Source organism: Pristiophorus japonicus, chromosome 8 (assembly GCF_044704955.1).
Source record: "Pristiophorus japonicus isolate sPriJap1 chromosome 8, sPriJap1.hap1, whole genome shotgun sequence".
In the NCBI taxonomy this organism is placed as follows: Eukaryota; Metazoa; Chordata; class Chondrichthyes; family Pristiophoridae; genus Pristiophorus; species Pristiophorus japonicus.
Window position 1 is genome coordinate 225,700,267 of NC_091984.1, and position 15,076 is coordinate 225,715,342.

Here is a 15,076-nt window from a genome sequence, read left to right on the forward strand (position 1 = left end):
GTGCCTTTGTTACCTCTAGACTTGACTATTCCAACGCACTCCTGGCTGGCCTCCCACATTCTAACCTACGTAAACTTGAGGTCATCCAAAACCCGACAGCCCGTGTCCTAACTCGCACCAAGTCCCTCTCACCCATCACCCACTGTGCTCGCTGACCTACATTGGCTCCCGATTAAGCAACACCTTGATTTCAAAATTATCATCCTTGTTTACAAATCCCTCCATGGCCTCGCCCCTCCCTATCTCTGTAATCTCCTCCAGCCCCTCAACCCCCCCCCCCCCCCCGAGATGTCTGCGCTCTTCAAATTCTGCCCTCTCGAACATCCCTGATTTTAATTGCTCAACCATCGGTGGCCGTGCCTTCTGTTGCCTGGGCCCCAAGCTCTGGAACTCCCTCCATAAACCTCTCTACCTCTCTTTCCTCCTTCAAGACGCTCCTTAAAACCTACCTCTTTGACCAAGCTTTTGGTTACCTGCCATCATTTCTTATGTGGCTCAGTTTCAAATCGTTGTCTCATAACACTCCTGTGAAGCGCCTTGGGGCGTTTCACTATTTTAAAGGTGCTATATAAATACAAGTTGTTGTTGTTTTTATTCAGTGGAGAAGATCCAGGCGATGTTTACCATCCTCCGAGCTTTTGGCACCATGTCCACCCCACAGAACAGAACCACAACTCGATTCTCAATGGTGGCGTCGCTTGACTTCAATCAGTCTGGGCGTGTGTCTGCAGCCCATCTCCAGGTACTGTGAACCTCTCCACAGGAGAATACACGGAGAGCAGTGGCTGCAAATGATAGATGGCAGCAGGCGGTCGAAGGAAGAATTGAGACACCACTGCTGCCTGACATGCTTTTCTCTGTTCATAACATTGGCAGATATCTTTCCATGATCATGGAGGCCCACAGTGGTAGAAGGCAGGAAGGTTAAATAGAGTAGACCAGAAGACAAGATAAATCGCATTGGAGGCAATTCAGAGAAGGTTCACGAGGTTGATTCCTGAGATGAAGGGGTTGTCATATGAAGAAAGGTTGGGCCTATACTCGTTGGAGTTTAGAAGAATGAGAGGTGATCTTTGAGGGGGCTTGATAGGGTAGATGCAGAGAGGATGTTACACCTCGTGGGGGAAATCTAGAATTAGGGGGCATAGTTTCAAAATAAGTGGTCGCCTATTTAAGACGGAGATGAGGAGGAATTTCTTCTCTGAGGGTCGTGAATCTTTGGAATTCTCTATCCCAGAGAGCTGTGGAGGCTGGGTCTTTGAATATATTCAAGACAGATTCTTGGACTATAGGGGAGTCAAGGGTTATGGGGAGCGGGCAGGAAAGTGGAGTTGAGGCTAAGATCAGATCAGCCATGATCTTATTGAATGGCGGAGCAGGCTCGAGGGGCCGTATGGCCCACTCCTGCTCCTGTTTCTTATGTTCTTCTGATCTAAATCAAGGAGTAATAATGATGTGACATCACAATTAGGTCTTAAACATCTGTAGATTATAGGAAGAAGGAAAAAGTAATGGAGGACAGGGGTTCTGTGGTGCTGGAGTGTTGAAGACCCAAGACACAATGTGCTGGAAATGTCCGATGAATTTTGAATTCGGTGCAGAGAGGATGCCTGGAGGAGGACGCGAGATGGGAAGATTTAGTAGTCACAATGATGCAAGTAATACTGATAAACAGAGAAAGGCAAGAAAAAAGAAAGACTCGCATTTATATAGCGCCTTTCATGACCACCGACGTCTCAAAGTGTTTTATAACCAATGAAGTACTTTTTGAAGTGCAGTCACTTGTAATGTGGGAAACGCGGCAGCCAATTTGCGCACAGCAAGCTCCCACAAACAGCAATGCGATAATGACCAGATCATTTTTATGTTAATGGAGGAATAACTATTGGCCAGGACACCGGGATAACTCCCCTGCTCGTCTTCGAAATAGTGCCATGGGATCTTTTACATCCACCTGAGAGCGCAGGCGGGGCCTCGGTTTAACGTCTCATCTGAAAGACAGCACCTCCGACAGTGCAGCACTCCCTCAGCACTGCACTGGAGTGTCAGCTTAGATTTTTGTGCCCAAGTCTCTGGAGTGGGACTTGAACACACAACCTTCTGACTCAGGCGAGTGTGCTACCCACTGAGCCACAGCTGATACACGTCAGAAATGTTGTGATGGAGAGCAAAAGAGATTGAAGGCCAGAGGGGTGATGATAGAGAATTCAAACAGGCTGCATTTAGACAGACTGTGAAAATTCACAGACCCCCCAAGTCAAGGTTGCTACATGCAGTTCAGCATGTTGCATTAAGTCATCAATCAACTTGACATTTTAGGATCCTTGGGTAGCGAGCCAATTAAAAGGTTAAAAGACTATTAATTGAGCCAATAAGGTCAAAGAAGGCGAGTTCTTTTCTGTAAATTGATCCAGGTATAAGTACAGCCATTTTGACCATGCGGTCTCAGAAGGACAAAGGCCTGGCTTAAAGCCAAGAACTTGTTACTGCTGTCTGCCAAAAATAAAGAAGTTAAAACTACAATCGGAGTTCGTATTTCATTGGAAATTAAGAGATCTAACAGGTGAGAAGGATCCAGGAAGTGGGGCCAGTGCGGCAAAAAGACACACATATATTGTGCCTTTCTTTTAACATTCATTCATTCATTCTTGGGATGTGGGCATCGCTGGCAAGGCCAGCGTTCCTTGATCATCCCTAATTGCCCTTGAGAAGGTGGTGCTGTTCGTTACACCATCAGCCCTATTCCTATTCTTTTCTGAACACTTTTGTTAATCACCTGACTGAATTGCTCACAAACGTGCCACAAAACACGGAACGGGTTTGTGGATGACTGCACCTCAGGTGGGAATTTGCTGCTGCTTTTCCTGTCCTCTTTTCCCCAGCCAGATCTCATTCCATTCACCAGGTTTTATTTTGGGCCCAGCTCTGACGAGATCAGGTTTCCCTGCGAAAGGGTTAGAGCGCACATCTCTTTCAGGTTCCCCTCGCTCACGGTGGGTTAGTTTTGAAGTTGCGAACGATCTCTTGTTGAATGAGTAGATACAGTCGCAGATGTTCCCTCGCAGGTCGGGGCCCTCTACCCTGCTCCCAATGCGGTATGTGCGCGCACTGGGTCCGTGCAGCAGAGCTGGTCTCCAGCCGTCTTGGTTAACCCTCGCCACTGGACCAAGGCCTAGCTCTGTCGAGCCCGTGTGGTGGCTGGTGGGCAACGGCCACCCCACGTTAAAAAAATCCACCCACAGGCATCTTCCACCCTTCACTATGCAGTTCGGGACCTGGAATATTAGGTCCTTCATTGAAACATCTGTGAACTCATCGAACCTATCTCTTTTTGGCGTGGAAGCAAGTCATCCTCGATTCGAGGGGCCGCCTCAGAAGAAATGGTAGAAATTGCAGAGGTGCTGGCCACAGTCTTCCAGTCCTCCTTAGATACAGGGGTAGTGCCAAAGGACTGGAGGATTGCAAATATTACATCCTTGTTCAAAAAAGGGGAGAGGGATAAACCTGGCAATTACAGGCCAGTCAGTTTAACGTCAGTGGCGGGGAAGCTTTTAGAAACAATAATCTGGGAGAACATTAACAGGCACTTGGACAAGTATGGACTAATAAAGGAGAGCCAGCACGGATTTGTTAAGGGCAAGTCGTGTTTGACTAACTTGATTGAGTTTTTGATGAGGTAACAGAGAGAGTGGATGGGGGCAGTGCAGTTGATGTGAACGTGGACTTTCAAAAGGTGTTTGATAAAGTACCACATAATAGGCTCATTAGCAAAATTGAAGCCCATGGGATAAAAGGGGCACTCGGAGGGAGCATGGTTCCAAAGTTGATTAAGGGATAGAAAACAGAGTTGTGGTGAATGGCTGTTTTTCCGGATTGGAGGGAGGTATACAGTGGAGTTCCCCAGGGTTCTGTTCTAGGACCACTGCTGTTTATGATATACAGCAATGACTTGGGACTTGAGGGATACAGGTACAATTTTGAAATTTGCAGATGACATGAAACTTGGAAGTGTAGTGAATGATGAGGAAGATAGTAATGGATTTCAACTATTTTAGTTGCGCACTTTAAACAAATGCCCCCTGCAAGGGGGGGGGTCACACTCCAAAAGACATTTTCTCTCCATTGCTCCCCCCCCCCCTTTTTTTGGGGAGGGGTTTCATTTAGGGCATGAGCGAAAAATTATACAAGTGCCCCCTGGCTAAAAGGGAGGCGGGTGGGAGGGCACTAAAACCAGCAAATCAAACAAACTAAACCCCAAACTTAAATGATCAAATTAAAATTTGGTTGCTGGGGATGCTGATGCACTTCAGTAGTAATGGACTTCAAGAAGACAGACAGACAGACAGGTGGAATGGGGGAATGTGGCCATTGAAATTCAAGGCAGATAAGTGTGCGGTAATGGATTTTGGTCGGAGGAATGAGGAGAGACTACACACTAAATGGTACAATTTTAAAGGGAGTGCAAGAAGAGGGAGATCTGGAGGTACTTATGCACAAATATTTCAGGACAAGTTAATAAAGCAGATGGGATCCTGGGCTTTATAAATAGAAGCATAGAGTACAAAAGCCAGGAGGTTATGCTAAACCTGTATAAAACACTGGTTCGGCCCCAGCTTGGGGTATGGTTCCAGAGGTGAGGGATTACAGTTACGTGGATAGTCTGGAGGAGCTGGGCTTGTTCTCCTTGGAGCAGAGAAGGCTAAGAAGAGATTTGATAGAGGTTTATAAAATAATGAAGAATTTAGATAGAGTAAATAATGAGAAACTGTGACTGAAGGGTCGCTAACGAGAGGGCGCAGATTTAAGGTGATTGGCAAAAGAACCAGAGGCGACATGAGGGGAAACTTGTTTATGCAAGGAGTGGTTAGTATTTGGAATGCACTACCTGATAGGCTGATGGACACAGATTCAATCATAGCCTTTGAAAGGGAATTGGATAAATCCTTGAAGGAGAAAGGAACGCAGGGATATGGGGAAAGAGCAGGGGAGTGGGACTAACTGGATTGCTCTTTGAAAGAGCTGGTGCAGACTCGATGGGCCGAATGGTCACCTCCTGTGCTGTACTCTTCTATGATTCTATGAACATGGACAGAACTATTTGCTGGGGTGAGAATTCCTCCTGACATTTGTCAGCGTTCAGCTGATTGTGGACACCAGCAGTCTTCAGATAGACAAGCTGATGGTTTTTTGGCTTGTATCACCACAATCTGTTGTGACCGGGATCATCGGTTCCTCTCCAGGCTTCTGCACGACTGATCCTGGAAAACTGGGATGAGGAGGAATTTCTTCTCTCAGATGGTTGTAAATATGTGGAATTCGCTGCCTCGGAGAGCTGTGGAAGCTGGGACATTTGTTATGTATGTAATAACTCGATAGACTGAATACTGTAAACTAACACAGGTACAAACCTGGCTCTGCTTTATTAAGGCCCAAAGTGATTACATTACATGATGGCTTCCCTTTTATACCTCCGACAGTGGCGCCACCTGGTGGCTAGTAACCCCGAGCATACATACATGACAACATTGAATAAATTTAAGACAGAAATAGACAGTTTCTTAAATGATAAGAGAATAAGGGGTTATGGGGAGCGGGCAGGGAAGTGGAGCTGAGTCCATGATCGGATCAGCCATGATTGTATTGAATGGCGGAGCAGGCTCGAGGGGCCGTATGGCCTACTCCTGCTCCTATTTCTTATGTTCTTATAAATCTAAGCTGACACTCCAGTTCTTATGTTCTAATCCACTGGACTGTTGCAATACCGATCTACTCGGCTTCACGTTGCTGTGTTCTGGCTTTGTTTAGTTACCCGTGGTCGGTTTGGCTCAGTTAGTAGCACTCTCGCCTCTAGGGCAGCAGATTGAGTTGGAGCCCCATTCCTGGCGTTGAGCACATAATGTATGCCAACACTCTCATGCAGTACCGACGGTTTGCTGCACTGTTGGAGGTCCTTCAGATGAGACATTAAACCAAGGTTTTGTGTTTACTTTTTCTTTTATATAAAATATATTTTTCTGCCTTTCTCTGTATCCACGCACCATTTGCATTGAGACAGTACAAACCCATCTCATAAGAACATAAGAAATAGGAGCAGGAGTCGGCCATATGGCCCCTTGAGCCTGTTCCGCATTTAATACGATCATGGCTGATCCGATCATGGACTCGGGTCCACTTCCCTGCCGCTCCCGTTATTCCCTTATCGGTTAAGAAACTGTCTACCTCTGTCTTAAATTTATTCACTGTCTCAGCTTCCACAGCTCTCTGGGGCAGCGAATTCCACAGATTTACAACCCTCTGAGAAGAAATTCCTCCTCGTCTCAGTTTTAAATGGGCGGCCCCTTATTCTAAGATTATGCCCTCTAGTTCTAGTCTCCCCTGCTTCCTTAGCTTTTGCCAATGGTGTTCTCAAACTTTTTGCTCGGATAAGTGCCAGAGAGCCTCAATGGGGAAGGCTCATCTTCCATTCACTTCTTCCTCTTCCCCCAACAGTGTCCTGGCTGAAATTGTGAGCTCGCTACATGTTGGCTACTGAGCATCACCATGTCCTGCTGCATAGCATTGTGCTGCATATATATACATACATACATACATACATACATACATACATATTTATATTTATATATAATTTTTAATGATTTTTTTCTGTTTTGCAGACCATGCTACTGGAGCGAATTCACAGAGCTCAGCCACCGAATTGTGAGGGAACATTTAACATCTTTTACCAGATGTTGGCCGGCTTGGACCTATCGACCAGGTAGAGTGCAGACTTGACTTTTCTACTTGTAAAAACTGGGGTCAGCTTTCCACACTCCCACTGGTCGCTGAACCACTCTCCCTTCATTTTTTCTTTTGAGGTATTTTGGAGCTTCTGTGGTTCATGATTACAATAGCTTGGTGGAGAAGGTGCGCTTTGGACCCTGGGAACACCCCTGCAGTTGCTGCTACCATCAGAATACACTTTTGCAATGTAGTGACAGAGCAAAAGACTAACCTGAGAAAGTTGGTGCTTTGATCTGAAAGGGATATTCTGGGATTGTCATGCGTTGGGTGATATAAGCATGGCCAAGTATAACTCCTTCACCTCCGTAAACTTGAGGTCATCTTCTGCGAGGAGAGATTGAGTAGATTGGGCCTATACTCGCTGGAGTTTAGAAGAATGAGAGGAGATCTCATTGAAACGTAAACGATTCTGAGGGGGATTGACTGGGTGGATGCTGAGAGGTTGTTTCCCCCTGGCTGCGGAGTCTAGAATTAGGGGGCACAGTCTCAGGATAAAGGGTCAGCCATATAGGACTGAGATGAGGAGGAATTTCTTCACTCAGAGGATCTTGTGAATCTTTGGAATTCTCTGCCCCAAATGGCTGTGGATGCTGAATCGTTGAGCATATTCTAGGCTGAGATTTAAGGATTTTTGGACTCGAGGGGAATCGAGGGATATGGGGTTGGGGCAGGAAAGTGGAGTTGAGGTTGAAGATCACCCATGATCTTATTGAATGGCAGATCAGACTCAAAGGGCCATCTGGCCTACTCCTGCTCCTAATCCTTATGTTCTTATGTATCCAAAACTCGGCTGCCCGTGTCCTAACTCGGACCAAGTCCCGTTCCCCCATCACCCCTTTGCTCGCTGACCTACATTGGCTCCTTGTTAAGCAACGCCCTGATTTTAAAATTCTCATCTTTGTTTTCAAATCCCTCCATGGCCTCATTCCTCCCTATCTCTGTAATCTCCTCCAGCCACACAACCCTCTGAGATATCCGCACTCCTTTAATTCCGGCCTCTTGAGCGTCCCTGATTATAATCGCTCAACCATTGGTGGTTGTGCTTTCTGTTGCCTAGGCCCCAAGCTCTGGAACTCACGACCTAAACCTCTCCGCCTCTCTACCTCCCTTTCCTCCTTAAAACTACCTCTTTGACCAATCTCTCCTAATAGCTCTTTATGTGGCTCGATGTCAAATTTTGTTAGATAATGTTCCTGTGAACGTTTTACTATATTCAAGATGCTAAATGTTGTTGCAGATGTTGTTCTTAAAAACAGTTGGAACAAAAGAAATTACATCGCCAAATAATCCCCCTTCTAATCCTTTCAGTTGAGGAAAATAGTGTAAGGTGGCTCAGTGGGTAAATGCATCTACTGAGCCACACTTGCCCGCAGGGCCTAAGGTTCTGAACCTCTAGTCTGTGCTGGGCTAGATGATCTCAGTTAGGGTGGTAATGGGGAAGTTATATTTACTCATTGATCGCAGGTTGGATGGGAGAAACTTCAGTGCAGGTTCCAGCTCCTGATTGCCAACTGGTGACCTTTGCTGAAAAGTGTGTGTGGCTGTTGGGTAGGCAGGACCAGGCTTGGCTGTGATCATCTCACCCAAAAAGGCCCAATAGCCTGCCACTGTTAGTTGGCTGCTTGGGTGAGGGACAGAAAGGGGATGTTGGTGCTTATGGATCAGCATATAGGGAATATATTACCACTCACGGCTCGCATGGAATTTACCGCCCATATCCTAGTACAGGTTAAACCTCCCTTATCCGGAACCCTCCGGACCTGGCCTGTTCTGGATAAGGGATTTTTCCAGATGAGGGGTGGTCACATTAAATTGGATGGTACAGGTACTGAGCAAGGGGATATCGGGGCTGGCTGGCTTGGGACTGGGAGTGCGGCAGAGAGATCATGGAGGGTGGGGGAGAGGGGGGAGGGGCAGAGTGGTGGTGAATCACGGGGTCAGGTCAGCGATTGCAGAAGTCAGCAGCGAGGAAGGTCAGCGAGAATTTGTTCATGTCGGAGTTCTGCACATGCGCCACCCGGTGGCCGGGAATGGTTCTGGACGAGGGGTGCTTTTGGATAAGGGAGTTCTGGATAAGGGAGATTCAACCTGTATCTCAACTGGTGTTTTTCGCCCTACCCATCCAGTCATTTATTCATTCATATTTGCTTGCATTTTGAGAGTAAGATTGTGATATAACCACAAACGTTGATAGCGTTCTGAAATGGAATTAAATAGTGAATGGATTGTGTGGTGATTGGCCACAAGGGGGCAGTACAAGGCAGCAATATCTGTACCCAAAACTTCATTGTTTGTGTTTGACCTTAGTGGGAAATATGCAGTATCAGCCCTCTTGGGAGTTATCGTTTTGTGTCATGTTCTGCTTATGATTAAAATCTTTTCTGTACACGTTTCCTTTTTTAAATACGCGTGCCCCACACGCGCGCCCCACACGCGTGCCCCACACGCGCGCCCACGCCACATGCACACGCCACTCACACCACACACACCACATTGCAACCAAATCCCTCGTCATGTGCTACTTCTGCCTTTAGCTATTATAATTGGTTCCTGGTTGGGATGTGAGTCGTCACTCGCGGTTAACCAGAACATCTCCTGCCATACGAATTGCGGGTATACTCCCAGTGAATCCTGGCATGGTGCTGACTCACCACATGGCTCCCACTTTTTCAATGCCGATTCATTGCTTCAAGGTATAGCTTCGAGTTCTCCGTCTCCTTATCTCCTTGTGTAGCTCGGTGTAATGTATTTGCTTCATGGGTTCTTTGCTTAAGAATTCATAGCAACACATTGCTATTAAGAACTAGTTGGGTTATTAGCAAAGATTTAACAATCACACCACTCATTAGCAGTTCATCCACCAGGCTCACAACCACCTGCCTCATTGTGGATCCCCTGAACCCAACTGGCTGGGGTTTTATTGAGTCTTGTGAACATCACGTGATCGGCTAAGCCACTCCCAACAACTCTTTTGGGTGCAAACATAAACATTAAATCACGTGCCCCCCGATCTGGGGGACACTCCAAACATTTCCCAAGGCCCTTTTTTTTTTGTAGGTTTTTTTTTGTGTTTTATTTAGGGCATTAAAATTCCATATTTTACAAGTGCCCCCTATAAAAGGGGAGGGGGACACTAAAAACACCGGCAATTAAAACAAATTAAACTTTAAAACATAAAATCAAATTAAAATTTGGTTGCTGGGCGTGATGATGCACTCCAGTCCCTCCGGCGCCCACCTCTCGCGGAAGGCCACGAGCGTACCGGTGGACACCGCGTGCTCCATCTCCAGGGACACCCTGGACCGGATGTAACCGCGGAAGAGAGGCAGGCAGTCAGGCTGAACGACCCCCTCGACCGCCCGTTGCCTGGACCGGCTGATGGCACCCTTGGCCGTGCCCAGGAGCAGTCCTACGAGGAGGCCCTTGGACCTACCTGCTCCCCTCCGCACAGGGTGCCCAAAGATCAGGAGTGTGGGACTGAAGTGCAACCAGAAATTGAGGAGCAGCCCCTTTAAATAATGGAACAGGGGCTGCAACCTCGCACACTCCATAAAAACATGGAACACGGACTCTTCCAGACGCCACTCCCAACAGGTCTGTGAGCATCCTCACAGGTGCACACATTACACTCAATGTCAAATGTATCTGTTGACGCTCCCACGAAGTGCCTTGGGATGTTTTACGAAGTTAAAGGTGCTATTTAAATGCAACTTCTTGTTGTCATCCTCCTCTTACCCGCCCCAAAACTCCAGTAACTGCGAAGGGGGTGGTGCGATCAAAGGAGAACTGCTGAGTTTATAATTTATCACGCAGGCCTGGAATTGAAGTCCGGCTGAGATTTGACCCCCCCCCCCCAGCTCTGCGGACAGTAACCGTGACCATTATTGTGTCTCGTGTCTTTAATAGGTCAGAGCTCCGGTTACACCAGGTGGCAGAGAGCCAGATATTTGGGATTGTTCCATTGACCAAGGTAAGTGGAGCTGAGGACTGCGTCACGGTGCCCTTGTGGTAGACTTGTACCAGTGCCAGTATTTTGGACTGGGTGTGGGAAATGCTACTAGTCCACACCTCTGAGTCAGAAGGTTGTGGGTTCCAGTCCCACTCCAGGGACTTGAGCTCAAAAATCTAGGCTGACACTCCAGTGCAGTGCTGAGGGAGTGCTGCACTGTCGGAGGTGCTGTCTTTCGGATGAGACGTTAAACTGAGGCCCCGTCTGCTCCCTCAGATCTCATAGCACGATTTCGAAGAGTTATCCCCAGTGTCCTGGCCAACATTTATCCCTCAATCAACATAACATTACTGGGCAATAAGATGTTTGGTTAATTTATCGAGGGGGAAGGGAGGAAGAATCTGTTCATCCCGCAATATTGTCAGTAATGACGTGTTTTGACATGACCGCATAATCACATTGTGTCAACGCTTTACAGCAAGGTGCGAGGGCGAGAGAGAGGAACGAGCTTCATTGGGCCAACTGGCCTGTTCTCCGCCTTGACTTTACTTGTGTTCTTCTGTAAGTGGGCTTCTGTGGAAGGAAAGCTTTACAAAGTTAAGAACCATCCATTGAGTGTGGGTGCTGCAGCTAAGATGCTCAGTCTCGTGGTAACCCAGTGTGTTGTGGATGCAGAAGGAATCCATTCATCCCAGGTCAACAGTAGGCCCTAGGCTGTAGACCTTGTTGGATGGTCTGGGGGTAAGCGCTACACAGATTTCCCTTTAGGTGGATGCTGAACCTTCAGAATTCTTTGTTTTCCCTCTTTCTACCTCCTCCTCGATTTATTTCATCTTTCTTTCCTCTTTTCAAAGGTAGAGCTGCCCTGCACTATGGACCCTTCAGTTGGGTCCAGTTGACGTCAGCAGTCCACTGCAGAGGCAGGCATTTTTCTGTCAACGCGGAATGTTATTTTCTTGAGGCATTTGACTATTTGTTTGCCTTTTACAACAACTCCATGCAGTAAAACAGTCCTCGCCCCTCCGTAGATGTTGACTCATGAAATGTAAACAAGTGTAGAAATGAATGAAAATCTCATTGGGTCAGGCAGCATCTGTGGAGAGAGAAACAGAGTTAATGTTTCAGGTCGATGACCCGATTTCAGATTCCAGCATGCGCAGTATTTTGCTTTTGTAGAAATGAATGAACTTCAGATATTGTACCAAACTGGATTTTGTTTCCCAATCCCTCCATGGCCTCGTCCCTCCCTATCTCTATAATCTTCTCCAGCCCCACAACCCTCCACGATCTCTGCGCTCCTCTAATTCTGGCCTCTTGCGCGTCGCTGATTATAATCGCTCCGCCATTGGTGGCCGTGCCTTCAGCTGCTTGGGCCCCAAGCTCTGGAACTCCCTGCCTAGGCCTCTCCACCTCTCTATCTCTCTTTCCTCCTTTAAGACGTTCCTTAAAACCTACCTCTTTGACCAAGCTTTTGGTCACCTGCCCTAATATCTCCTTACATGGCTCTGTGTCTAGTTTTGTTTGATATTGCTCCTGTGAAGTGCCGTGGGGGGCATGTTACTACGTTAAAGGCGCTCTATAAATGCAAGTTGCGGTTTGGACAAGAATAAGAGCTTGTTTTTCTATCACTCCTGGGTCAGGTTAGCTATGGGGAGAACCTGGGACACTCCCTACGTTACAAACTCCTCCGAGCCCAACACATTCCCCCCCTCGCCGCAGCTCGCAGCCACTGGGCATGACGTTGCATGTTTTTCCATTTCCCAGGTCGAGGAGAAGCAGAGAGCCTCCTCAGCGTTCAGCAGACTCCAGGCAGCGATGGCGACACTGGGATTCACGGCGGAGGAACAAAAAGCCATTTGGCACGTACTGGCCGCCATCTACCATCTCGGAGCCGCTGGGGCGTGTAAAGGTAATGCCGTTCGCAGGCCGTGGGTTGGTGGAGGAAGACATTAATCTGCCTCTTGTATACTCAAAGGGGGAGAACTTCAGCCGCGCCTCGGTTGGGGAGGTGTCCCGGGCGGAGCAGTAAATTTTGCGGCGGCAAATGGCTTGCGTCTACCGCCACAAAATTCATCGGCTGGGCCCTGAGTTTGGAGCGGGGCGCTAAGGGAGGGGTTGCACACCTCTCTCGGGGCGCTAGGTCGGTTAAACAATCGAAAATCCCGAGCTAAACTGCCGGCCTCGGAGCGCCCTAACAGAGGCCTCGGGGGGCGGGGGGGTGGGGGGGGGGGGGAGAAACACCAGGAACATTCGCAATCCATAGATCACACCGCCACAACATAAATCACGGAGAAAATTAATAAAAACAACCACACTTGCCTGAGGTCAGCATTACCTCACTGTGGTCGCGAGAGCTCGAAAGGCCCGCTTCCACAGGCGTTCCCACCAGGGGGCGCTGCCGAGCGCTAATGGTCGGGCGCGACCGGAAATCGAGCCGGTGTCGCAACCAGCGGTGTTGCACACCGGCTCGCCACTTCCGGGCGGTAATGCTCCGCGCCCCGTCCATACCGGCACCGAATGTCCCAGCGGGATGCTGGCCGCCTGGGCGCAAGTCCTTTTTGCCGGCAAGAGAGGCGGCAGAGGACTGCAAATTATAGGGCTGGATTTGGAGTGTAGATCTTGGAGCTGCTTTTTTTTTTAGTCTTGTTCTTAAAGGAATTAAGCTGGGGGAAAAAATATTAGCAGTAGAAATCCAATCAATGCCTTTAAACTTCAGATTTGGCATGTACGGGAGAGATAGCATCTGGTTGTTACATTGGACAAGGACTGGATAACGCGGGATTGCTAATGTTCATTCCTTCTACAGCTGCTGCACACACACACACACACACACACACACACACACTGCATCAGTTGGGCTTACAGCTTGAGCTATCTCACAATGCCTATTTATTGTCTGCTTGGGACCGAAATCTATCGTGTCATCCTGGCAATGATCTCTAACTGCAGTCTGATGCGCACTGTGACCCGGAATATCCACGGTTGGGGGATGTCCCGCTCTCCTGGTGGAACTGGACAACATGGGTGCTGATCACTCGCCAGAGTTACAGCATGACCACTCCATACTCGCTGGAATTTAGAAGAATGAGAGGTGATCTCATTGAAACACACAAGATTCTGAGGGGGATTGACAGGGTAGATGCTGAAGGTTCTTTCCCCCTGGCTGGAGTGTCTAGAACTAGGGGGGCACAGTCTCAGGATAAGGGGTCGGCCATTTAAAACGGAGATGAGGAGGAATTTCTGCACTCAGAGAGTTGTGAGTCTTTGGAATTCTCTGCCGCAGAGGGCTATGGATGTTGAGTCTCTGAATATATTCAAGGCTGAGAGAGATAGATTTTTGGACTCTAGGGGAATCCAGGGATGTGGAGATCGGGCGGGAAAGTGGAGTTGAGGTCAATGATCAGCCATGATCTTATTGAATGGCGGAGCAGGCTCGAGGGGCCATAGGGTCAACTCTTGTTCTTATTTCTTATAAATTTGGAGCCTGTGTTGATCTGAGTGACTTTTTTTGTCATTCAAATTGACTCACAATGCAGACTGGGCGTCCTAATGTATTTTTCAATAAGCTGCTTTAAGTGGGCGACCTATATACTGTTGGGCCATCTTGTACAGACTGAACAGAGGTCCAGATTGATTTACAATTTGAAAATTATTTACAGAATAAATGCTAAGCAGTACAATAATTGTGAGAATGGGAGCCAGTTCACACTATATTCTTTATAGGATTTCCTTCAGGACTCTTTACAATCTCTTGCTTTGGAGTGGCTTGTTTACACAGATCGAACAAACCATCTCTCATTGTGTGCCAAACAGTGCCCGGTATCAAAACGGGTCCTTTTGGATGAGATGTCACATGTGGAATGCATGAGTCCATGGACTTTAGTGTATCCTGGCCAGAACTAGTGACCACTGGAATAATTCACATTCTTTGAAGAGAGCATTGTGATGTATTTACTTCATGGGTTCTTGGCTTAAGAATTCATAGCAACACATTGCTATTAAATCTTTGTTAATAAACCAACTAATTCTTAACAATCACACCATGTAATGACTCAAGAGTCTTGTTACTGTAAACTGCTTCAGGTGTAAACCTGATCCATCTTTATTTGCGCCCAAAGTACACATGTGACAGAGTACCCACGCTTATATACCAGTGACTGCGCGTACAGCCCGATGACCTCTGACAGTGCTGCCCTCTGGTGTCTGGTGACTCCAAGCATCAATACGTAACACACTACACATTACCAGTTCATCCACTCGGCTCACAACTGCATACCTCATCGTGGGTGACCTAGACCCAACTGGCTGGGGTTTTATTGAGTCTTGTGAACATCACGTGACTGGCTA

General features: G+C 47.6%; 1 protein-coding gene across 7 annotated transcripts in view; it reads left to right on the top strand.

Annotated features, from left to right (window-relative positions):
• The window catches only part of LOC139269044 (unconventional myosin-XVIIIb-like), a 452,517-nt gene that overhangs the window by 78,526 nt on the left and 358,915 nt on the right, over positions 1 to 15,076 (top strand). For all 7 annotated transcript variants that reach the window (XM_070888021.1, XM_070888023.1, XM_070888024.1 and 4 more), the window contains 4 exons: positions 600 to 742; positions 6,654 to 6,754; positions 10,687 to 10,750; positions 12,494 to 12,638. In XM_070888021.1, the coding sequence (XP_070744122.1) occupies positions 600 to 742; positions 6,654 to 6,754; positions 10,687 to 10,750; positions 12,494 to 12,638 (453 nt within the window). The remainder of the gene's footprint in view (positions 1 to 599; positions 743 to 6,653; positions 6,755 to 10,686; positions 10,751 to 12,493; positions 12,639 to 15,076) is intronic.